This window comes from Pyrgilauda ruficollis, unplaced genomic scaffold (assembly GCF_017590135.1).
Source record: "Pyrgilauda ruficollis isolate IOZ18807 unplaced genomic scaffold, ASM1759013v1 scaffold11, whole genome shotgun sequence".
NCBI lineage: Eukaryota > Metazoa > Chordata > Aves > Passeriformes > Passeridae > Pyrgilauda > Pyrgilauda ruficollis.
In genome coordinates, this window is record NW_024509210.1 from 5,308,634 (window position 1) to 5,325,053 (window position 16,420).

A 16,420-nucleotide genomic window follows, 5' to 3' on the forward strand; every position below is an offset into this window, starting at 1 on the left:
AAGCTGGAAAGACCATTGGGATCCCTGATTGCAATTCTCTGCAATCCCGGGAAAATACAATAAACAAGTCAGTAACACATGGGTCCTGTGAACACCAAGGACTATTTCCTAAATCTTCTAGAACTGCTTTCAACCTGTGGGTCACAGACCAATCTAGGCAATTAAAAAAAAAAACAACCAACAACACTGGTGCAATCACCAAGTTTAAGTAGACTTAAATGATCAATGCACTCAGAAAATTTTCCAGAGGTACAGAAATGGAAAAAGCTTGAAAACAATTGACCTACAGCCAGGCCAAAGTCTACAATAAGAGGCCAAAGGCCAGAACCACAACACAAGAGCAGAGCAGATGAAATTTGGGCTGCTGTACTGACCCCTAACAATATCAACTGTTCTATGCCAAACAGTTCAGAAAACTCTGAGAAATGGATACCATCCAACAGAGCACAGAGTGTGAAAATAAAGTAAGCAGCTGTTTCCCACTTATCTCACCAAGGAGAAAAATTTCTTCATAAGTCCGTATCTTGTTTAACCCACTTCTGATTTAAACAAGTGCTGCAGAATTAAGCAAGAGGTGCACCAGGCTAATTTACCAAATATCTCATCACTCCCTCTGGTACTTCAGTGATCAAAGGATGCCAGCAGTGAGAAGGAAGGGAAAGAAAATAAGGAATGAAGCTAAAGACTACCAAGCACCTTAAATTATCTTTCAGGAGGAAGATCCCTTTTTGGGCCCCTCTTGTGTCAGGAGCAGACATGAAGTATCTGATAACACTTTGTGAGCACTGGGAAGAGGAACTGCAAGCCCAAGGACACACACAGAGGTCACAAAGTTGTGTCTTCCTAACTGTGTTGTACAGATCAGAGCTTGGAAAATATATTGGGACTCCCACCTCTCCTCACCTATTTTCATATACCAGCAACCAGAGTTAGAGTTAAAATTACACAATTTAAAACTTAATCCAGGATCAGCATCCAGAAAATCAGTTGACCTTTCCCTGTATCAAGATAACTAATAGTTTCAACAAGTTTACTTTCTATATAAATACTTCTCTATAGAAAAGGACATCAAATTAGTTTCCTCTAAAATCTCATCAAAAAGAGACTATAATTATGAGGAGAATGGCATAATACTTTTTTAAGCCATCTTGAGACAACCATCAATACACTTCAGAACATTTCAATAAATTTTATCAGCATTTAGGAAGGAAAAATAATGCCTTGAGGCCAGCCCTGTCAGCAAATATTTCCCACCATTAACTTCAATCTCAGTATTTCAGATGACTGCATTGTAGGCACAATTTTCTAAAGCAGTGTGAACACTCTACTTACATTGATGGCCACACTTTTCCCACATTAACCATTATTTACAAAAATGGATACAAAGGTAATTAGAAATCTTTTGGAAAGCTCACAGGCACACTTCATGTTAACAACCTGTCATGAAGAAACTCAAAGAACTTTGTAAAATTGGAATTTATGAGACCAAGATCAAACTACACCTTCATTTGTCTCTCTGTATGGTTTCATAAGGAAAATGATTTTGTAATACCTGGTAGAAAACTTTCTGACCAAAAGCTAAAAAAATCTCTTTTTTTTTTTTTCATATATGTAACATCACCAGAAAAATTTTATTTTCATTTCGAAGTTTACATATATATTGACCTTTTTTGAGGAGCAATTTCATTTTCCCTCATGCATGTCTATCTGAGCTGTAGCCCAGCTTCCTCAGATAGCTTCCATCTTACCAACACTATCATAAGTTTTTCTTCAGTTCTCAAGCTACTTAATAACATTGTAATAACATGCTAAAATTGAAAATACCTCTTAAAATTCTCAGCTTCAAAGTGCATTTTCCAAAGGCCCTAGGATATATGACTATTTCCCAGTTAATGTGATAATCTGACAAGATATTTTCAAATTATACATTCAAAGTAGCCCTGAAGAGATGGAGATATGACAGAACTTTCTAAATCTCTATATTTATTTGTATTTTCTAAGTCTGGTTCGCCTCACCAACAAAGTAGAGGGGTACAGATTTAAATGACAAAGAGATCAAAGCCTTCAATTTGCCTTAAGGGACTTCTCAGGGGCACTGGAGCCAGCAGAGCCTTTCCAACTGTTGCTGTGCTGTTCTGCATTCAGAGAAACTCCTTCTATTTCTTCTTCAGCCTCAGACAGAGCAATTTTACCTTATTAGTTCCCCTAATTGTCCCAGAAAGTGAACTGAGCAATTCAGGTTAACACCTTTTTCTGCCTGTTCTTTGATCCTCTCGTGACTGAGTTTAAGTTGAATTTTGCCAGGTAAAGTGTTGTGTGTATGTAAGATACATATTTTTCTCCAGAGCCTTGTTCAGCAGTTTTCTGGGCTCCTCTGCTGCATTTCACAGTGTATGAATTTCACAGTTAACTTACACTCCATGCACAGGTTTTATACTGAGGTAAACTACACCCTGGGCAATTTAGCAATGCTATTTCTGGAAGAAAAAAAAATATATATATATAAAACACAACTTTCTACACTGTAAGTCTGTCACAAGTTACAGACTATAAGCTCTTCTCCCCTGGAAGCCCAAAAGAATGCATCATTTTAAAGCACATTTTCTCTTTTTACAAACGCAAGAGTTCTAAGAGAATTTTCTTCCCTAGTAATTACCCCATATCACAGCTTATTCATTTATTCTTCTGAGAAAATACATTTCAGAACCAAAACATGACACACATCCTGCTCCAAGCCTTCCTCTTATAGCATCCTTTAATGTGCCACTTCTACTGACTCAACACAACCACCCACAACTTCTCAAGGCAAGAGACAAGACTTCATATTACAAACAGCCTCCCTGCAGGACAGCAACAACAAAGACCAGTTATCAGCATTACCAAAATCTGGTTTAGAGCCCCAGTGCCACCATGAATGCAGGACATTAAGTCCCATCTTTGATCAACAAGCTATTTCTTGCATACCACCAAGTACTTTTCTTCATGTTGAGCTTCACAAAGTGCAACACCTCTTCGAACATTATTAACACAAGAAAAAACCACAAATACCTTGAAGTTATGACAATGCATAATCTGCCTCAAGTTCACAAAAATTTTAGGAAGTGCTTTTTGACCAAACTACCATTTTAGTCTGGTTACATTTAGGTACTAGCATTGCCAGAATGCCCTATAGCAAATACAACTGACCACTGCTGTAATTTCTTTTTTACATTCCTGATATTTTGCCATTCTTCAGAGCTATAGAGATGCCTTGAAGTCACAGCTCTGTCTTCTTGTCCCTGTGTGTTCTCCATTTCCTTACAATGGCAGTGATGGACAGCTTTAAAGGTTAAAATCTAAAATAAAAATATTTTAAAAGAGAGGAAGATTACCCTTCATATCAGTGAAAGCAGGATGAGAGGCTTAATTCTGTAATGCAAGGCTCACTGCAGCAGGTAACCCAGAGGAAGCTACATGAAACTTAGAGGTTTCACCTGTTGGTCACTGAAAGGCACTGAGTCTTCCAGAGACACTTTTCATTTCCATAATGCAATCCCAGTTCTTGTAATGTAAATGAAAAAGACAAAACCTTGGTTTTGTCATGTAGATATAGTAAGCACTTACAAACCTTAGAATATACCCTGACAAAGCATCTGTGTGCTGCTGCCAACAGATGTCATCACGATGATTAAAATGCAGTGGAAATAAAATAATCCAGTAAATCATGAAAAGCGTGTTCATAAAATCTATTGCATTGAGCAGTGGCAGGGAAGAGGGAAATATGGGGGAACACCATGTTGCCAAACAAGAGAAGACAAGTAAAAAAGACATCAGAATTTGAAGAGAAAATTTACATTTACAGACCTCACCAAGAGGTAAAATGATGGACCTGTTGTTCATACAAAATAGGGCATGGCTAGAAGTGATGAAGTGGCCCTGGAAAGTGCAACCACAGACAGGAAATTCTCCTCAGCTAGATGCTTTTGAGAAACTGGAGTTTTAGTTAAGAACCCCAGGCAGAAAGATACCAGCTGCAACTCTACAGTCCCTGACTTGGCAATAAAACACTAAGAACAAACCAAATGGACAACAGAGAGAAATACTTCCCGAGAAAAATGATGGGTTACTGAAAAAATGTCTACTCAAAGACAGTAATAACAGTAGTAAGTCTACTCAAAGACACTTTTGAGAACTAGGCTTGCAGATTTGATTCTAAAAGAATCAGGTATCACTAACTACATTGCCCAGATGACTCTCAGTTTCATCTGATGTTACACTATATTTCAAAACAGCAGTGTAAAAGCAAAGAGGACACACCATGGTCACAAAAATGTAAACTGCCCTCAACACAAAACAAAGCATTAAGCCTTTTTAGGAAAGACAGTTTTTAAATGGGGAAAAAAAAAAAAAAAAAAAAAAAAATAGTTACGTAGTGCTGAAACATGAGATTGCTTTTCATGTGGACAACACAATGCTTTAACTCAGATATGGGAGTGCTCCTGTCAAGCTGTCTTGGGCAAGGGGCTTTCTACAAGCTGAGCTTTGTCAACCTCAACTTCCGATCCACTGTATCTTTCCCCATCTCGTCCTGTGAGCACAAATTCCTTTTCTCCTCTTGGAAAGTGAAATGCCTTGCACAGGTTGATTATTTGCAAAATGATTACTGGTCTAAGATGTGGCACCCCTGCCCTTCTCCAGCCTCTTTAAAAACCATACCCATACCGTGCAAACACCTTGCTCAGACCAGAGGAGGAACAAGCTTTTTCTCTTTCTGTTTGGGTCACTAAGCCCTACCCATATCAAAAACACTGTTACTTCCACAGTAACTGATGAACTTCAGGACAAAAGCAAGCTGAAAGGAAAGGAAAAAAAAAAAAAAAGTTTCACTAAAAAAAAACCAAAAAAACACTTAAAGCAGATAATTGGGTTGCTCCCTTTTATTTTTTGTGCACTTCAACATCCTAGCCCTCTCTGGTTTGACCCTTGCAGACATCACATCCTATGTTCCTTTTCTCTAAACTTCTCAGATAACTTTACTAATTCCAAAAATATTTTCAAGTAGGATAGAAAATGGGCAAATCATCAGTCATTTCAAATAGAATGCAGCTAATATTTCACACAAGACAATGCTCAATTTACACCAGAGTTTACTTGGGAGTTATGAAGCATTTTTTAAATCAATGTAAAATTAAATTTAAACAACTTGTTTTAAAATAAAGGATTTACAAATGCACAGACACTGAGAGACTGTCTCCTGTAAGCAAACTTCTCCTTCCAACATCCCAAGTTTTACCCTTATTTAGGAACAGAGAGGTTAAGAAGACAAAGTGCTATGGAAATGCTCTAGATCATTACACAGTTTCTCTACTGAAAGTATTATCAAGCAGCAAATAATTGGTGTTTCCTAAATATCATGTAACGGCATAAATAAGGTCATTTACACACTGACAAAGACAATTCCCATTAACTTTACAAACATTCAGTTCTATGGAAAATCCTTTTATTCAATTTCTAAATAAGAACAAACCAGATTGTCAATGAGATTTTGAGGACATTAAAAGCATTTCATCAGCAATGTTACTAGTCAAAATCTCCAAGACTCAGATAAGTAAATTAAAAAGCAGAGGATAAAATGACTAGACTGAGGAATAGGATACTTAATGAGTCCCTGGCCCCACTGGGAGTTTTTGGCTTGAGATTCATGTGTTTATATAGGAGAAATTAATTTCTTAGATATTATTCGGCTGACTATATGGGGGAGAAATTGTTTTCTTACTGTCCTTTTACTCCCTCTATGAAAGGTTGCTAAGGGAATAGTTCTCAGTAAGGTCAAGCAGCAGAAACCCTGCTGTGTGTTTTAATGCAGCCAAACAACACTTGAAATTAATGCCTCTTGGTTCTTTCTACCTTTAAGGACTGGCTGTTAGTTCTTTCCAGTATTCTTACTGCATACATGAATATGTAATAGGGAGAAGAGAGAAAATGGACAGGCACAACAGGGTCAGAATGAAGAAACTTCACAAAAGCTGTGCCTCTTCCTGATAAGGCAAACCTTTCAGGCCATAAAAAGCACTCCAAACCCACAAACCTGAACCCTTTTTCAAACACAGCAATCAAGACTCCAAATTATAATTAAATGCAAGCTATTAGGAAAAACATAAAAGAAAGCCTTTCAACATAGTTCTCATTTCAGATATTTATTGCCAGAAAGTTATGTAAACATAAGAAGACCTGGTATATTAGCATATCATTATTATCTGCCTTTGAAATTCTTACAGATCTACATATGATATAAAATGAGTATCTCAAAATGTTCTATAATACTTAACAATCTCACTTCCATTTCCTTCACAAGATTCCTAATATGAAAAGAGCTGCACTAAGGATCAGCATCAGCTGCTCCCTTTCCTCAGTGAAGAGTGAAATGGAAAGGATTCTCAGGACGACACCAAGGATTTCGACCTCAGAGCCAACGCAGTTCTGTGTAAGGAAGTCTGCAGGACTTGTACATGCCCTGTGCATAAAACATGTCATTCCTCACTCTGAAACCTGACCACTTTCAACAGGTTTCCAAATGGAAAGGACCTACAGCATTTCCATGTGTAAGAAAAATCACTGTGAGTACTATGACATCAAAATAAAAGTGTTAAAATGTGAAATTGAACATGTAAACCATTTTTCAAAATCATCAACTCAAATAACTGAAAATTATGGAAAAATCTCTTGCCAACTAAAAAAAAAGAGCTCTGTGGATCAATTTTGTACTAGCAGGTCGCTTTCAGAAAAACACACACATTTGCAGGTTTAAAAAAAAAAAAAGTTAAGTTTCCTACAATTACAAGACTCACACATGATTCCAACAATCCAATATTTTTTTCTGAAGGGCAAGTTGAAAAAACACCTCTAAGCAAAAGATGACAGAGACAAATAAAGACACAGCAGGAATTCCCCTCAGAGGAAATTTATTATGAATAAAAGTATGAGAAACATTTTGATTTTTGCCTAAAAAAAGACTTGAGCTGCTCTGAAATGACAAAAAGTGAAATCTGAAGTAACTGTTTCAGCTACAGTCTTGGTGTGCTGTAGTCTTACAGTTAGGCACTATTATAGCTGTATAACTTGGCTTTGAGGCTTTGTTTTATTTTCCTTCCAGTAAACAACTGTGGTAAGCCACAAACAGTTTTAATAAACATGACATCCCCTCTATTCAAAGAATGTGCAGCTTTAACTACTTTCACTGAACGGCTCAACCTCAGCATGATAAATTACATCAAAATATTAAATTCATCTCATTCAGCAAGTATAAAAATGTAATTTCAAAAGTAATACTTAAATAGTCAATCCCCTAATCATCTGTAGCTACAAGATTCTGAACACAGAAAGGCTCAAGGCATATTCCCTGCTGGACACATTACAGTAAGTCTAGCAATTAAATTATTTGTATGGAATATATGGGCAAGCATATATATGCATATATCCAGATTGTATTTCACAGTTCAGGATCCTGTTCTTGAGCCATTATTTTAACTAGATCAGGCTGAGGAGGTTTTGTGTACTCATTTCACTTTTACAGATCCTCCTCCACATTAATGACTGAGAACAGCTGCCACAGACAAAGAAAGTGCTCAGAAAATTATTTTCTCTAAAAAATAATAAATAAGTGAAACACAAAGAAAATCTTTAACCCTGAAACACGTTCCCTAACATTTTTATGAACACTGCTTATTTCTGATCTTTTGGGATAATTTCTAACATACCAGTTAATGAGTAGCATGTTTTCCGTAATGAAATCCCAGAATAAGAAACCCAACTGCAGCTCCTTGGTAAATGAGCAGGATCAGCAGCAGGATCAGTGGGAAAGACCATTACATACTGAAAAAGAGCTGTAGCCTAACCTGCAGCTAATTTTCTATATGAGACACTCAAAATAGATGGGTCACCCACACCTTACATGGAAATAAAAGTATTAGGAGGTCTGCAATTAGAAGAAGGAAGAAATGCTTAATACTTAACCTGCTATGCAGATGGAGAAAGAAAAAAAAAATAAAAATAACTCTTTCAAACTAAGTCTTTTAACTGCAAAGCATGAAAATAATAAGGCATACCCTGTCATCCTACAGCAAGCAGGGACTGAGATGCCTCTCGTGGCCTCCTCTCTACCCCCAGACTCCACCAAGCTGGGGCAGGACCAGGTGCTCCAATCAGGTCCCATCTACACTGCTGGTACACTTTCTTTTCCACAGAAAGCCTTTTGCTCCCTTGGGATGCTCAGCTGTGACACATCCTTGTTCCCCTAAATGCCTGCAGCACCGGTGTGTGACACTGTGTCACACCAAGCTCCGGGCAGCCCAGCCCCAGCCTGAACTGACGGGAACCTCTGCAAAGGCAAAGCTTGTGGCTGGGGTGGAACTAACCCTGGTACAGCCTGTGAAAACACCCAAACTGCAACAGGGGCATGCTGGAGTGGGACTGCCTCCCAGAAGTACCAAATATTCTGCACCCACAGTTAAACTGTGGCCAGAACAGAACAGCTGTTGGCTACCAAGTAACAAACAGCAAGAGGGATGAACCAACAAAACAAAAGAGGATATAGATATTGGCCCATGGACTGTAGCCTGCCTTCATCCTCAGCACCAAAGGGACTCCCTCATGCAAAATCAACTCCTTTCCTTCCTACTGCACATCCCTGCTTTCAATAACAAAAGCACAAGATCAGGTGATGGATATTTTAATTCGCTGTTTTCATTAGCTCTGAAAACACTCTTGTTTCTAATACACCAAGAGATACTGTAGAGCATAAACAAGCACAATGAAATGACAGTGTCACAGATGTCTTCACTGTGGCAGTCCTTAACAAGTCGTGGTCTGACCTCAGAGGGCCCAAGGAGGTAAAACTGGTAAAGCCATTCACCCCACTGAGTAACAGCTTTTAAATGCAGAGAACCAGCAGAAACAAAAAACATATCATTGCACAGCAAGGCCTCTCTGACCACAGGTGGGAACCCCAACCTACACTTTTTGGTTGGCTTTTAAAAACTGTTGAAAGTTGATATTAAACTGAGGAAAAAAGGTATGTAACAGTATTTGCTTTCCAGAGAGTTAGGAGTGCACCTGTCAAAACTTCCAAACAAGACCTTGCACCCCAATGAAAACAGTGTGAAATCTGTGTGCAAGCATGAAAGAAGAGCAGATAAAGGTAAAGTTACTTGACAGCAAAAGACTCAAGAGAAAACACTGGAAAAAAACTGACAGTACATTGATATAAAACCAATCCTTTGCAATTCTGGCAGGTGGGATTTTTTTTTAATGCTTTACTTGAAAATTCTAGGTACAGCCTATAAGTCCTACCTATGTACCCAGTTCCCCAAGCCAGTGTGGTCAAATCAATAAATTTTTGGGTTTGGGTTTGTGGGGTTTTTTTTAATTAAAAAAAAAAATAATGATAATAGTAAAAAACCCTAGTAATTTGTACATGCAATATTTCACAAATAAATGTAAATAGCAATGAAGCTGCTGAGTCTGGTTCTCCAGATTTGTATTTCATCTTATTTGATCAGCTTACATCCTCTCAGCAAATAAAACTGTAGAAAGCAACTGTGGTTGTAACATTAAATATATGTGCTGAGACAACAGAGATCAAGAGCCATGTGCTGATCTATTCTCCCTGAGATCCAGTGACGTGATGTGTGGGAATGGCTCAAAGCTGTGCCACGGGAGGTTTAGAGTGGACACGAGGAAACATTTCCTTACTGCAAGGGTGGTCAGACACTGGAACAGCCTTTCCAGAGAGGTGCTTGATGCCACAAGCCTGTCAGTGGTTGAGGCATTTGGGCATTGCTCTTAACAACACACTTGAACTTTTGGTCAGCCTTGAATTATTCAGGCAGCTGGACTAGATATTGTTGTAGGTCACTTCCAATAGTCTATTCTGTCTATTGTATTTTATGTCAAGTACAGATCATTACCATTACTACAGACAGATAACAGATCACATTCACTCAATGGTATACAGCAAAGACACCCAAAAACTAAGCAGCTCTGAGTTGCTCTGAAACCACAGCAGTGTGTATGGGACTGACAATAAACCCATTCATGGAACACCGTTCTTGCTCTCAAATCACATTCTTATTTTCCAAATTTGTTCTGGTTTCCAGAACTGACAGCATTTTAACAACAACAAGCACACATACAAGGCCTCTCAAATTAGAAACAATTCATTTGGAATTGCTATGCAGAGAGAACAGCAAGTTTCAGCTCCAGGAAAGCTCCATAGATGTGTAAGCATCATCCACTGAGAAAAAGGGGTTTAAAGTTTTGCAGTTTCTGAGTAACAGGCTCTTTTGGATCCCTTCTTCTAAGAATGCTACAAACGGCAAGTATTAGCTTTCTCATGTCCCAGTTTTGACCTACAGCTAACTATGCCCCCTTTGAAAGCAACATTTTAAAAACTTACAGGTCAGTTTTGTTTGGGTTTTTTTGGTTTAAACATGCCATCACATTTTCAAGCCCATCCACAAACCTGTTTGCCACCCGTATGTCATGCACGCAATCCCTTCTGAGCACCAATGACAGGCTCAGAAATCTCAGTTTGAACAGAAAGCCTTAAAAAGTAGCTTTGAGCTTATTTGAATCCTTGAATCACAAAAAGATTACTACAGTACTAGTTTAAATACAGGCCACACAAAAACAAGCTCACACTGCAATCATTTAACTGAAACTGAGCACATAACTCTTTTGGAAGCAAGAATCTAGTTTAACTTCACATTTGTGGTTTGAGCTTATTTCTCGACATCACATGAAAAGAACAATGATTCCCCATGTATATTTCCTCCCATAACAGTCAGTGAAAAAACAATTTTTCCCTCAAGTAATTGCCACATACATAAAAGCAATATTCTACCAAATGCAACAACAGCTTGCAAGGGCAAACAAACCAGGACTATTTTATGCATACACCAGGGTCTATTCATTCTTTACTGTTTCATCCCTTGCCACCGGAGTTCCTTGCACCCATTTGCTGCACTTCGTTATAGAGTGAGTTTGATGGGACTAAAACAATCTCATTACTTATCGGCAAAACAGGATCTTGTTTATGCAATACACATTGAAATGAAAGACAAAGAAGGAAACAAAATTTATACTTTTTGTTAATTGCAGTTTTCTGATACCTGACACAATGGGTAACATGAGTGTCCACCAAGTCTTTGAAGAAAAACTATCTCTGAATTTTATTTCCCAATTTCAATCACCAGAGAGTATCACTATAGTTCCCTTACCTCACTATAGCAAAGTCCCTAGAGTTTTTTGGGTTTTTTCCCCAAAATCTCCCAATACTTCTCAGCACATCCCAGCACTGAAAACTACTATGTATGAAAAGCAAGGTATCTTTTGTTTGGCCTTTAGTTCTGTGAATACATTGCTCCTCTAAGAAAACACTGCTGGTACTACTCTTCTGTGTTTCCTACCCATGCAGATGTTCTCCAACTGCACAGTAAATGTCAGGACATGCTAGAACTATCTCAGTAATTAAAGTTTCATCATTGTGTAATAGACATTGTTATGTGGAATTATGACTTTCTGTAATTCTACCAGCACAATATCATTGAAATGAAGGTCCCTCTTTAAAGTTCTCTTTTAAAATGACTTAAGGATAATTTACAATGTCATCTTACAAGACTGTGCAAAAGACACTTCAAATAAAAACAGTATTTGATTGGTTTCCTTGTGTGAACTATTCCAGTGGTGATAGACAATGATCTATTCCAAATTGGTTTTCACTTGTAAAAAAAGTTCCATCCCTGTGAAGCTAAGGCTTGCAACATTGATTTCCATGCCACTGCTTGGAAAGATGCTGCAGAAGAATAATGTGGACGTCAGGGCGTTTTATGTAGTGGCAGCAAGATTCTGTGAGCAGTCTGGGCAGTGGATTTGCTCCAGGTTGTTCTGACTACTACATGCAGTATTTTACCAAAATGAGCAGGATATACAAACAGTGAGATATGATGAGATTTTGAATAATCAGAACATCAAGTAACACTGGGCAATGAGACACTGCTCAGTAAGAACAGACCAGCAACTTGTACATCCCATGGATTATTCTTCCCACATGGATGAGTTTCAAAGGTACAAAATTAAATCTGAAATTTAAAAAAAAAGACCTGACCTGAACCAACAAAGCAAGCCAGGAAACTGAGCAAAGTCAGACACTCTTTTCTTAGGCCTCCCATTGTGGCAAGCTTTTACTTGCAGAAAGGATCATTCCACAGTCCTCCCAAAAGAAAACACCTTGATGTGCCTTAATGAAGCAGCGAGAGAGAACAAGTTCTTTTTGGAATAGTGCAGAATCATCAACCATTTCCTTAATTCTCCAGCATGGTATCAGTTCATCAAAAAGCAATTCAAACTGCAATGGGCAGTCAAAGAGCATCTTGGAAGGGACAGTAGAAAACGTCTTTATTTACATATATTCAGGTAGCACAAAGCTCCTGTAACAAAATGGCTGAAAATCTGACCAGGTTCTTTTCTGTGGTTGCAGCATAGAAATTCAACAGAGAGAATTTATTTTCATAGTAGTCTTCATAAATGCAACCCCAATCTTCAAGGTTAGCAAATAACTCAATTTTTAAAAAGTATTACTAGACCAAGAAGAATCCACCACTAGGTCACGCTTTCCTGCTTTTAAAAAAACTGAGCAAAAGGACCCCATCCACCAGACTGCCAGCTCAGATCGCTGGCCATCCAAAATGGTTTCATACAGTTTTACTTCTGAGAAGAGACATTGTTGAAAGCTATTGTTCAGCCAGCCAACTACTGTCACTTCCATGAATATGAATAAGCTCCAATATAGGACACTGAGTTTTGTAAATGGAAGAAGATCCAATTGTTCAGTTATTCTTTGCCAATAAATCAACCTACCAGATTTTAGGTTTCCTCTGGTGTCTGAATATGTGGGTGCAGTTTTGTTTTCAAATCTCCTTCTTCCCATTTTCATAAAGATTTTTTTTCATAGCACCTTGCTAAGTTTTCAGAGCAGCTGAAGGAATCTTACTGTCAATGGGATGAGGCCCCTTGAAAATACATATATTGCTGTTTCTCCTGATAATACTAACTAGCACCTACTCCAAGGAAAAGAGCGAGCAGAAGAAATTGTTCAGAGTTCAGGAAAATTAACATTTGCTATAATTTTGTAGCCATAATTTACATGTACACAACTTAGACATAAATACATATGGATAAATGCAAATTTTCATACCGGGAAAGATTCACTGTGCTCTGCAAAACTAAGGGTAAGGCTGGTGATGAATCATTTTTTAAATATTCTAGTCTGGGTATATAAATAGCTTTCTGTTTCTAGAATAATTACTACTGAAAAAAAAAAAAAACTTCTTAAATAACCTAGGCCATAATTAACCTTCGCTTCATTAAATCACAAATAATATCTTTTTAAAGTCTTATTTGTAAAGGCAAGCTGATTAATTTAAACGTTTCCCTTTCTCAAAAAAAAAAATCTAATTGGAACGATTTACCAACGGAGCTACTTTTCAGATCTTGCAAACTCAGGGAAGGCTTTCAGCCAGCTCCCTCACCCCCTGCCTGGCCCTCCGTGGATGCTCCACGCTCACGCTGCCGCCCCGGCCCTGCCTCCCTGGATGCTCGGGGAGAAGTGCGGCTTCCACACCTTCCCCGGCCGCCCCGGCCAGAGTCAGACGCCCTGCCCGGCCCCTCGGTGCCGCATCACCGCCTCCCTCCCTGCGGGCGGGACCCTTCCCGTGCCCTGTCCCAACGCGTCCACGCGTGGCCCTGCTGGTGGCACGGGGGCAGCGGTGCCACGTGGCCCGGCCTGCCCTCGGCACTGGCGGAGCAGGATTGCTGTGGAGCCCCTCCGCCCTGCGCTGCCCAGCCCTGCCCTGTCCGGCCGTCCCTGCGCAGCGCGGCTGCAGCCCCGGCCCGGGCAGCGCTGCGCGCACGGCCGGGCCCGGCTGGGCTGGGCTGGGCACGGCGCCGCCGCAGCACCGCGCCGTCCCTCCCCTTTCCTTGTAAAACAGCGCCAACCCCCGACCGAAGAAAAGTTTCCAGCCGAACGCCAGGACAGGTCCGGGCTGTCACCGGCGGCCCCTCCCCGCCGATGGGACGGGACGATCCTCCTTCAGCCCCGTCCCGTCCACGTACCCAACTCCCCCCTGCCGTGGGTGCCGCCCGAGGCGCTCACCTTCCTGCACCGCATGGAAGGGGTTGTTGGCCTCTATGAGCTTGATGGAGTAAGTGATTTTCTCGCTCTGGAGGATGTCGTCATTGAGGTTCAGATCCGACACCGCCTGCTTGAACACCTCGTCGTCCTTGGCAGCATTGCCTTCGAAAATGGCACCTGAGGGGAGGAAGGTGGCAGAGGGTGAGGAGGGCTTGGCCAGGACCCCCACTCCCCTCTGGGCAGTGCAGCGCTCAAGCCGGCTCGCACGGCACCGGCTGGGGCAACCCCGGGGGCACCGGGTGCCCGTGGGGCCGCGCCACACACGTGGGCGGCCTCGTCCGGAGCACGGGGCAGCGCAGCGTTCCTCCCGGTCACTTCTGCTCCACCGGCATTTACGGAGCCCAGAAGCAGAGGCACGGCGGGGTGATGCACTTGCTTCGCCAGTGACGGGAAAGGGAGCAGGCTTGGAAACTCCACCAACTTTTTGCTCGCTGCTCGCCTCTCCCTGGGATGCTGCCTTTCGGGCCGCGGTTTTATTGAGGCTTAGAAGGACACACGAATGTGAAGCCGGGATTTGTGTCCAGTAACCTGGAAGCTTTAATTTCACTGTCCTGTTTATGCAGTTAACGTGAAAACATCTGGCGATGTGTGTTACATAAAATCCCTCTTCGCGGAGCGTGTGTGTGCCCACGCCAGGCTTACTGCCCTGCTCTGCGCGGCGCTGGTAGATCTTTAGAGCTGGCAACAAAACAAGCAAAAAACATTATTCCCCAGCCTGGAAAAGTCCTGCTGATTCACACCGTGCGTGCCTGTGGCTTGAGCCTCCGTGCACTGCCGGTGTGCATCACAGCCCTGCACACAGCAGCTCCCCGCTCCTGCCCAGCGGACCGCTCTTTCTGCCAGCACTTAGTTAGCAAACAGCGCTCCGGCTGAAGTTCGTGCGGGGAGAAGCCGAGGTGACACGGTCCACTCGAAAGGGAAGCGGGGCCGAGAGAGAGACCCGCGGAGACTCCTTCACCCACCCTCCTACCCCGGCCCTTCCTCCCCGCGGGGCTGGCCCCGGTGCCGTGGGGGTCTGCACTGCCCTGGGGACTGCCCCTGGGCCGGAGTCCCCCGCTGCGGTCAGCGCTGACCCCGTCTCCTTAATGGCTCTGCAATGCTGTCTGCCTTGGCTGCGCTCCGGAGGCGAGCGGCGACGACCGGAGCCTCCTTCCCACCGGCCCCGGAGCCGTCCGTGCCCGGGAAACTTGTTACAGGGCTGGTCCTTTTCTCCCCTTCCCTGCCTCGGGACTTTCTTCCCGTATCCGTGAAGCCTCCCCTCGCCAGGATGGCTCCTACCCCGGCCCCCTCCTTTTTCTGATCTCCCATCCTTCCCAAAAGGCTGGTGGGAATCACGGCTTTCCATTTCCCAGACATACTCCCGTTTCCTCCTCTATCATCCTCTACAAGTGATTCTCTCCCCCCTCTCCGCCCCTAAACATCCTCGTTTTCGATCCTGCTGGTACCTTTCAACACCAGCCAAAAGGTGACTGCAGAGCCTCGCTTTTGCTTGCCAGGCTTCCCGCGGGCATCACCGTGCCTTGCTCCCAGAAGCCATAAAAGTTCACATCAGCCTTTCCTTTGCCTCTTATTCATCTCTCTCTTCCTCCCACTGATCCAGCCTTCTTGCTGCCCAGGGGTTTTAATGAGATCTTATTCAAACCACAACAGTTGCGCGCATAGACACACGCACACACTCACACAGAGCCGCTGCAAAGCTCGCCTTCCTAACCCTTTCCCAGCCAAGTTCCCCCTCCGCCCCCCGCATTCCGCCTTGGCTGACACCTGCTACGGCAGGGGATGGAAACCAGGGGATTGTCTCCCCGAAAGTTTTCCCTGCGAGCACGTTCAGATTATGCCTCTCTCCTGCTCGGGTGATGGGGGCGGTTGTTTGTTTTCGGTGGCGAGGAGGCGGGGGGTGGGGGGAAGAAAGCCTTTCCACGCAAACAGGTCCAAGCACAGACTCCCCAGCCACATGGGAGACCGCAGCGGCGGCCCCGGCGGGTCCCCTGCCCGGCGCACAGGCGGCATTTCGGTCCTAACTTTACAACCGGGGGCAGAATACAGCTGCTTTCCTCCCTTCCGTCCTCCTGTCTCTCCGCGGAGTTGGGTTCCACCACTGCCCGTGACATTATCGCGGCTAAACGAGACGCTTCTACGCTTCATTTATATATTTATTTATCTATCCTTCCCTCTCCCTCCCCCCCCTCCCCC

General features: G+C 42.3%; 1 protein-coding gene across 1 annotated transcript in view; it reads right to left on the reverse strand.

The window, feature by feature from the left end:
• GRID1 (glutamate ionotropic receptor delta type subunit 1) overlaps positions 1-16,420 on the reverse strand; it is a 482,309-nt gene that overhangs the window by 465,581 nt on the left and 308 nt on the right. Inside the window, exon 2 of the mRNA XM_041474584.1 lies at positions 14,189-14,344. Coding sequence (XP_041330518.1) covers positions 14,189-14,344 — 156 coding nt within the window. The remainder of the gene's footprint in view (positions 1-14,188; positions 14,345-16,420) is intronic.